At 31.1% G+C, this 8,477-nt stretch overlaps 2 protein-coding genes across 2 annotated transcripts in view; one reads left to right on the top strand and one right to left on the bottom strand.

The window, feature by feature from the left end:
• The first annotated feature begins 248 nt into the window (after positions 1-248).
• LOC100571139 lies at positions 249-4,888 on the top strand. The gene is made up of 2 exons (XM_008186238.3): positions 249-936; positions 4,424-4,888. The coding sequence occupies exons 1-2, from the start codon at positions 599-601 to the stop codon at positions 4,530-4,532; spliced, it is 447 nt and encodes a 148-aa protein (XP_008184460.1). The 5' UTR covers positions 249-598; the 3' UTR covers positions 4,533-4,888.
• Positions 4,889-5,426: 538 nt separating this feature from the next.
• The window catches only part of ACYPI24610 (uncharacterized LOC100571238), a 7,450-nt gene continuing 4,399 nt past the window's right edge, over positions 5,427-8,477 (bottom strand). The window contains exon 2 of the mRNA NM_001246075.2: positions 5,427-6,268. Coding sequence (NP_001233004.1) covers positions 6,247-6,268 — 22 coding nt within the window. The 3' untranslated portion in view covers positions 5,427-6,246. The remainder of the gene's footprint in view (positions 6,269-8,477) is intronic.

Below are 8,477 nucleotides of genomic sequence, written 5' to 3'. Positions count from 1 at the left end.
TAGGTACCCATATAAATTAAAATATATTTATATATACATTAACGGCGGATATCGGACACACAGGTACATCGCATTTTTATTAATATATATGCAGGCAGTAACGGTCATGTCGTATGGAGGTTACGCGTCAATGACCCGAACTGCAATAATGATATTATTATAATATATAGGTACCTATAACACACAAATAGATACACCGGGCATCGACCGGTTTTACGCGAAGTAGGAGGCTATTCCGCGAACGTTCCGCGAGATCTCCGCGCAGAGATCCGTGTCCACCTCTTCCGCCGCACAGCTCCGCGACCGTCGCCACGTCCTCCTCCTGCTCATCGTCGGAGCTACGCGCCGTCGTCGTCGCTGGCCAGCGGAGGAGACAGAGCACTTTGTCCTTGCAGCCGTCCACCGGTCCAGTCAGCGCAGTTCCTCCGGTGTAACGTCTGCAGCGAATCCCGCCGTCACCGCGATCTGAGCACGGGATCGACCCCACGTCGCGTTCATAATATTATTACTGTCACAAACATTGTTATACAATATCCTGCGGATCCATCACATCATACGCGCTCAGCGATCCACGTCATCCGTCGTCGTCGCCGCCACCATGCGCCGACAATTGTTCTGGAGCGGTTGCGTCCTGTTGGCGCTGACAGCCGGGGCGGCAGTGACCGTCGCGGCCCCGCTGGCCGAGCCCGTGGCGCCGGACGCGGAGGACGTGGTGACGTACGACCAGCGGCAGAACGGCACCGAGAACGTGCGGATCAGCCTGAGCGACCTGAAAGTGGTGCTGGCCCCGGCCGACGGCCTGTTCCAGATCATGTCCATGGCCGGCGCGCAGTTTCTCAACTCGGAGTTTGCAGGCGCAGCGTCGGAACACCGGCCGACGGGTGTCGAGTGCACCGGGTTCAAGTGCAACAACCGGCATAGGCAGGCCGCCAAGAAGTCAGTATTATTATTTATTATTACCCATACTTAACGCAATATTACCTACGCACCTGCAGAAGCATTATAAAATAATATATAATCGTTCATTTCTATAATATTATGCTTCGTGTGTGCAGTTGTAGGTATCGCACGTATTGTGTAGGTACATTAAAAACAAAAACACGTAATCACGGGCGCGTTGACAAGCCATTTGTCAGTGATGAAAAATAGTATATAATATAATTGATAAATAAAAGTAGGTATCTATAGGTATTATACAAACTCTGGAGCTAACGTTTATACATTCCATCGCCACTGGTTCCCGTGACGTATATTGCACGTGTATATAATAGCATCAATACTTATTATGCACTATATACATTTATGTATGTACACACAAGCCACAAGGTGCCAAGGTGGCATCTGTTTAACCGAATATAGGTACATTCATTTTCTCGGCCAATTTTTGTGGTTTCCTATATTATATACTTTCGACATGATAATAAGATGAACCTAACCTGCTACGATAATAAAACATTAAAATTTCTATATTTATTAAATTTCAAAAATGGCGAAAAGGCGTACCGGAAACTGGCAGAGGGGTATAACTGATAAGTACCTCGATCTGACGACATGGTACCTATATAGACTATGACAATTAGCGTAGTCCAACTTCGGTGACCATTCATTATTTCAAAAATTAATAACTTGAAAATTTCTTTATGAAAAATTGAAAATTATTACAATTTTGACATTTTATATTGCCCTTATTATTGTACCATTATGTTTGTTGTTGTATAACCTATTATATCAACTAATCACTAATGATAATTATAATGTAAGCCATACCGCTTTTTAATTTCATTAACTCAAGCAAAATCGTATAATAAACAACTTATGAAAAACCTTATACTAGATTTTCAAGCTTCAACTATTCATTTTAACTAGAAAATAATTTGCACATGTTTGTTATTTTATGAAAATATGACCATTAAGAGCTTATAAAAAAAATGGTGACTATTTATATTATGGATAATTGCTATATGAAAAACGTATGATTAACCTTATATTCAATTTTCAAGCTTTTTGACATGGAAAAAAATGTTATGAACATAAATCGAAAGAAAACTTTTAATAAATAGCTTAAAAAGGTCCAAAGTATTTAAAAAATAATATTATATGACTAGAAATATCTTATTTGAATATTAAGTGAACATTTTAACTATTTATAATATGTCGTCCATTTATGAAATACAAAAAATAAAATAAAATCGTTTTCCACTGATTTTTATTAGTTTTTTGTTAGGTTTTTCGAATTATTTTAAAATGTATTAGGAATAATTTTTAAACTTGACCCCCTCAAATCGCCTTAGTACCAACGTCCATCATTACCTACATGATTCAATTTACTATCATAAACCGTCACATGTAGACGATTAAAACATTTTTACTGCTCCAAAAAGTGACGACAGCCACAAAAACCACAAATAATAATACATACATTGTAAAACACGCATCGCTTCGTTTAGGATCCAAAATACAGTTTTAATCTATAGTTTAAAAATTAAGTTGGTAAGTATGCGTAATGGGAAAATTGATTCTCCTATAAAGTATGTTTGTTACATAAAGGGCAACATAAAATGTCAGAATTGCATAAATTGTCAGCAAATATTATAGTTTCTAAGAGTTAGTGTCTTTCAAAGTGAGTGTTCGCGGTTAAAAGTATCAATTGGGTATCACTAATGAATAGTCACACAATGTTGCACTACAGGTGAAATTTATCTATTAAATATTTGTTTTTTATTTTTATAATCTTTAATATTCTGTATGGTATACTATTATACACCGCGTGTAACTCTTAGAGTTATGTAAAAATTGTGTATGGAACTGTCTTCGTGCGAGTGTAATAGTAGTACGAAAAATCATTAAAATACGTGCACGTTTAATATGAATTTACTGTGTACCACAATACACCGAATATTAAATAACAAATTGAACAAAGTTTAAGTCATATAGAGTTGGTACATTTAACGGGCAACGTAGTGCACGGGATCAGCTTTTTTTTACTAAAAATATATTTATCACTATAATAGCGCAAGAAACATTTCAATACGTTTTCATTAACCATTTTTATATTTACTCGCCGACCACATTAAACGATAAAATTTAAATAAATAATTATACATCTCATCGTCCGGGAGCAAAATAAACAACCAATCGCGGGCGAAGCTGTGACGGGTCGGCTAGTAGGTATATATAATATTATTGTAATTGATAAACATCACGATACATATAGGTATCAATATTTTATATACAGGCACCATATATATTAATATTATGTAGGTGTAGGTTAGGTTATAAATATATACCATATTCTGAGCTGCAGGTTAATATAATATTATAATTTACAATATTAGTAAACTATCAAAAGTTTCGACGTAAAATATTGTAAAATAACTAAAACAATATAATATTTAAACATTTTTATCAAACTTCCTTATAAACTACTTGTTTGAAAAATATTAAAACTTAAATGTGTTTTTTATTATCTCTTTTAATAAATTTATTACGTTTTAGATGTACGAGTATATGTATATAATATACACATTTGAAAGGTGACTGCAGGTTTAGGTATGCTCGGCCTCTTCAGTTTATAACTATTAACTACTATCTACAGTGGAACCTCGATGAGTCGAAAACCTTAATAAGTCGAAATAAATGTCGTTTCCTTGCTTAATCTAACCTAACCGTTGTAAGTCGAAATCCTCTACAAGTAAAAAAAAAATGTATTTCCCTTGAATTGTGACTTCTCGAGGTTTCGCTGTATATCAATATGGTTATTATATTAGAATTAACTATTATATTCGTCCATTTCATAAATCCAAAGTATTAGAGAGGAATGTTTTATTTGTATAGACAATTTGAACAAACTATTTTAAATGGTATGAATAAATTATGATAACTTTAAAACGTTACTAAATTAAAGACTTTACTCAATTTAGGATTTATACGAAAAAATTAATTTTTCAAATTTAAAAATATATAAAAGGTACTTACATTTAATAAAGAATAAAAATGTGTCCTAGTTTCACTAGAATTCACAATGTATTAATATATTATATTGTTATTATTCTATAAATTGTGTGTCTATAACTATTATATAGAACTAGCTATATACATAGCTTTAGTGAAAGTTAATGGATTTTTTTTTAAATTGAAAAAACTCAATCGTGATGTGATAAAAGCAGGGTTTTTCATTCATGTTATCCATGATAATATTATGGTCCTTATTATTTATTAACCTATTTATTTTTCGTCACTTAAAGTTATTATAATATTAAATTTAGTTTACTTCACATAACTATAGACACACTCCGCAGACGTAGAGTGTATAGACACATATTAATAATATACTCTCACCAATCTCTATAATAATATATTACTTTGTGTACATATGCTAAACGTTTATAAAAAACTAAACTGATGATTTATATTTTATTTTTAGGAACCGTTTCAAACTCTCGAGTCTTATAGCGCCACTGTTAAACAGCCAAGCCGAACAGAAAATTGCAGAAACAGAAAGTATTAGTATCAACAATAATAATACTAATTAAACATTAAGTAGGTAGGAACACAATTTACAATGTCGGCTCAAATAGGTACAGTTGACAACAAGGACGAATACAATATTATAATACCAATTTATAGGTATGGTGAAATAGATTTTTTAAATCTAAAATATTGTTGTTCGTTGTGTAATGGTATATTTTAATAATTTATTTCAGTATGATTTGTACTATTGGCATTAAAAATATAAATTGTAAGAAAACTTCGTAAAAATTAAGTATATAATATTTTAGTCTTAATAATTTATTTGTAAATTTTTTGCATTACATAAGTACTTACATTTAATCTTGTTTAATGTTTAATATAAAATTCAGTTTTGTTCAATAAAGAACTTAAAAATTAAGTGTTTTATGAATTTAATTTAAATCCCTATGTATTTTATATCATACAGGATAGAAGAGGAAATTGTTCATACTATTATATATTTACACGCGTGTAAATTGTAAATAGAACATAATATTTTTGTATTTATTTATATTATTTAACAGTACGGGCTGCAGCCCAACTACATGAACATATTTTAGTAATAATAACTAATAATGATTTATAATACTATACATAACAACAAATACAAATACTAATGAGATAATAGATCACCATTTGCCGTACACATCATAATATGGTTCTCAACACAATTGGTGTAAAATTATTAGGTACAGACGGTCACAATTTGAAGGGACTTAAAAGTATATCATAGAACGTAGTACAGGTCAGTCAATATAGCCATCGATTAGTCGGCTGAGAAAAATTAAATTAGCAATTTATATTCTATCAACAAATAAGTGCTCAAACCAAGCTTGTTCATAACTGGATAATAAACACGAGCCATAAGGCGTATAGGTAATAATATAATAAAATAATTATTGCGATTAACAATTATATATACAACATTCACTTAGTATATTACAATTATGAACTATATAGGTATACACGTAAATAACAATAATAGTACAATATTATAAAAATGAAAACGTATGTTGTAATGAGAATAAGTGATAATATATAGTTAAGACTGTCGGTCGTTGTCTCTATATTTGAACTTTGAAACAATGAAAATGAAATTCGTTTACAATGGTTATAATAATACAGTCATATTATATTTGTTAAATCTATATCTACAGGTATAATTTCAAATGACAATACTTCAATAGTTTGAAATATTTAAAACTATTTTATACAATATGAATCATGAATTGATACAACTAGCGAGCTGCACCAAACTGTTATTTAAAACGATTTTATAGCGATGTATGATGCAATGAGGTGGAAATTATATCGTGTGTTTTTTGTATGAGACTATAAAAGGTATATGAAATCTTCATTCTTCATTTATTTTGATCGTAGTACCGTTTGGCAGTTTTTTCTCTGTCACGTTCCTGCGATAGGTTTAATATTTTAATGATAATAGTACCTACCTATATATAGGTAATTATTATTATTGGAAAAAATATTTATTTTTCGAAGCATGACGAAGGCGTTTGTTTAGAACAGCGTAGTTGTCTGGAATAGTTGTCATTTCGGGTTAGCCATAGTCTGGTAGTAGGTACTGCAGGTGGCGTACAAGCAGTGTATACGAATAACTCCGGAATTTCGTTTCCAAGTCGGGCAATTAATAGTAATGGAAACCACATCGAACTGGATGTCATTCAGTCGTTGATAATTATTCAGACTTCTCAATTCTTCGAGACGCCGGGTGTGGATTTAGTCCAAACGAGTAAGTTGTCTAAAACGAAAACAAATAAATTAATAAATTAAAGTTTAAAAACTAACATAAAAAGCCAATTATTATTTTTTTAGCAGAAAATTCTAAATGTCATTTCTAAATTGCGTATGCAGACGTATCAGAGTGCAGCACATTTTGAATGCTAGAAACATATTACGTTGCGAACACCGATACATTTTTTAAGAATAAAAATCAACTAACTGTTTATAAATATAAATAGAGCGTCCTTTATCATGTTGGCCGTTATTCATCAACATTTACTTTTATCCATGACCAAATATATGCCGCAGGTTAAGAATACAATATGCAATAATATTTTAGAACCAGAAATACTTGTATATATGTATAATTTCCAGTTTAATTCTTACTGAATATTATTTATGTCCCACGTGCTGTAAATTATAATATATTTGACAGTATTATCTAAATTTTCCATCGTAATCGTTTTCTATAATGTTCGCGATGAATAAATTTAAAAATGAAAACACGGATAAATTCTAAACGATATGTACACAAATAATTGTCGATTACAATAATGACCTAAATCGTGAGTAGAGGTGTGCAAAACAGTAGATCATAATACAAACAAATAGTTCGCGCGGACAGGATACAGAACTACTTGTAGAATATCGGCTGATATGTCTCACCACCTCGAGTTACTCGTCTCACCTGCAGGCGGCATAAGCAACAAAGTATTTATCATCAGCAATTAATCGTTGTTCATTATACACAGTATTAAACAATCATCGCATTCGAGGAGAAATTTGTTCTCAGCATGATTAGCCAGCCAAATGTTGGTATTTTTAATGGGATTCGATACCACGATTTTCCGTCTTTGTCTAACACACGCTGCGCGACATAAGATTTTTGCCGTATTCTTTGCCAAATTTATCGATTGATATAGTGAAACGATAAGAATTCTGAAAACGGATTTGAATTTGTCGCCGAGTCCTACTTGAGATCGACTTTCTCACATTTTTGATTTTACTCCTCCAAAAATTGAAATATGACAATTTTTTAATTATTCTTTTTTTATTGTAGCGTTTTTGAGAATTTGGGGGGTATAAGTCGGGAAAGTCAATCTCAAGTAATCTTGACGACAAATTCATTTTTTTTTTTAGAATTCTTAACGCTTCATAAGATCAATTGGGACGTTTGGCAAAAAACATGTCTGTAGCGAAAATTCTATGTCGCGCGCTTGTGTTATGCACAAATACAGAAAATCACGGTATCGAATCCCCCCTTAAGTGTTTTTTTAAAAAATATAATGGAAACATTTTGATTCCATTGTAATTTATAAAATTAATATATTTTGGTGAAATCAGCAATAACCGTTTACAATTTTTTTTTTAATAATTCACTATTGCAAGTTTTAATTAATATTTTAGATGGTTATTATTTTTTTATAGATTTACGATATATATACCTAATATTTGTAAATATTTTGAATTATTAGGCTAACAATTAGTACGTTTGTTGATTGAATCGAAATCCTGTTAACGACATATTGAAGGACTGAATTCTAAAATACTTAAATATCGAGTATACTCTATATAAAATACACTAATAAACATATTTACAACTACATATAAATATAATATACAAGGTGATGAACCCAGAAATCACCAAATCACCCACATTTTTTTTTAAAAACGCGGTCATTTTGGATTTTTTAATATGCTTAAGGACTATATTTAAAATTCTTTAGATATTTTCTATTATTTAAGGAGTTTTTAAAATGCAACCTCTTTTTCTACGATAAATTATTTAGTGGATAATTTTTCTGAACATTTAAATGTATCAAAACCAAAGTTCGAAAGAGTTGTTTTAATTTATAGGTTCATGATAATGGGTTTGGAATATATGACGCCTATGGTGATTTTAAAATGTTGGTAATTATTATTAATTTTTAAAAATTTACAATTTGTTAAAATGACTGAATCTAAAAATACTAGATCTAACATCTGTTTGATAATTTTTTAAAACCATTTTTAATTACTTCATTATTCTTAGTAATTAAGCGAGTAAAATCATTTTAATAACTGAGAAACTACTCGTTTGAATTTTGAATTAGGTACATCAACATTTTTAAAAAAAATATCCACTAAATAATGTACAATAATAAAAGGGGTTCTTATTTGAAAAAACAGAAGTTAGTATCGTTACACTGCTATACAGAATACGAATTATTAATAGTGGTTCAAAAAAT

Source organism: Acyrthosiphon pisum, chromosome A3, assembly GCF_005508785.2.
Source record: "Acyrthosiphon pisum isolate AL4f chromosome A3, pea_aphid_22Mar2018_4r6ur, whole genome shotgun sequence".
In the NCBI taxonomy this organism is placed as follows: Eukaryota; Metazoa; Arthropoda; class Insecta; order Hemiptera; family Aphididae; genus Acyrthosiphon; species Acyrthosiphon pisum.
Note: the sequence above shows the minus strand (reverse complement) of the source record. Positions and strands in the feature narration are given on the sequence as shown.

Coding starts and splice junctions, on each gene's coding strand:
- LOC100571139 (XM_008186238.3), top strand. CDS start 599: ATGCGCCGACAATTGTTCTGGAGCGGTTGCGTCCTGTTGGCGCTGACA. Junction 937..4,423: donor CATAGGCAGGCCGCCAAGAA/GTCAGTATTATT, acceptor TTTTATTTTTAG/GAACCGTTTCAAACTCTCGA.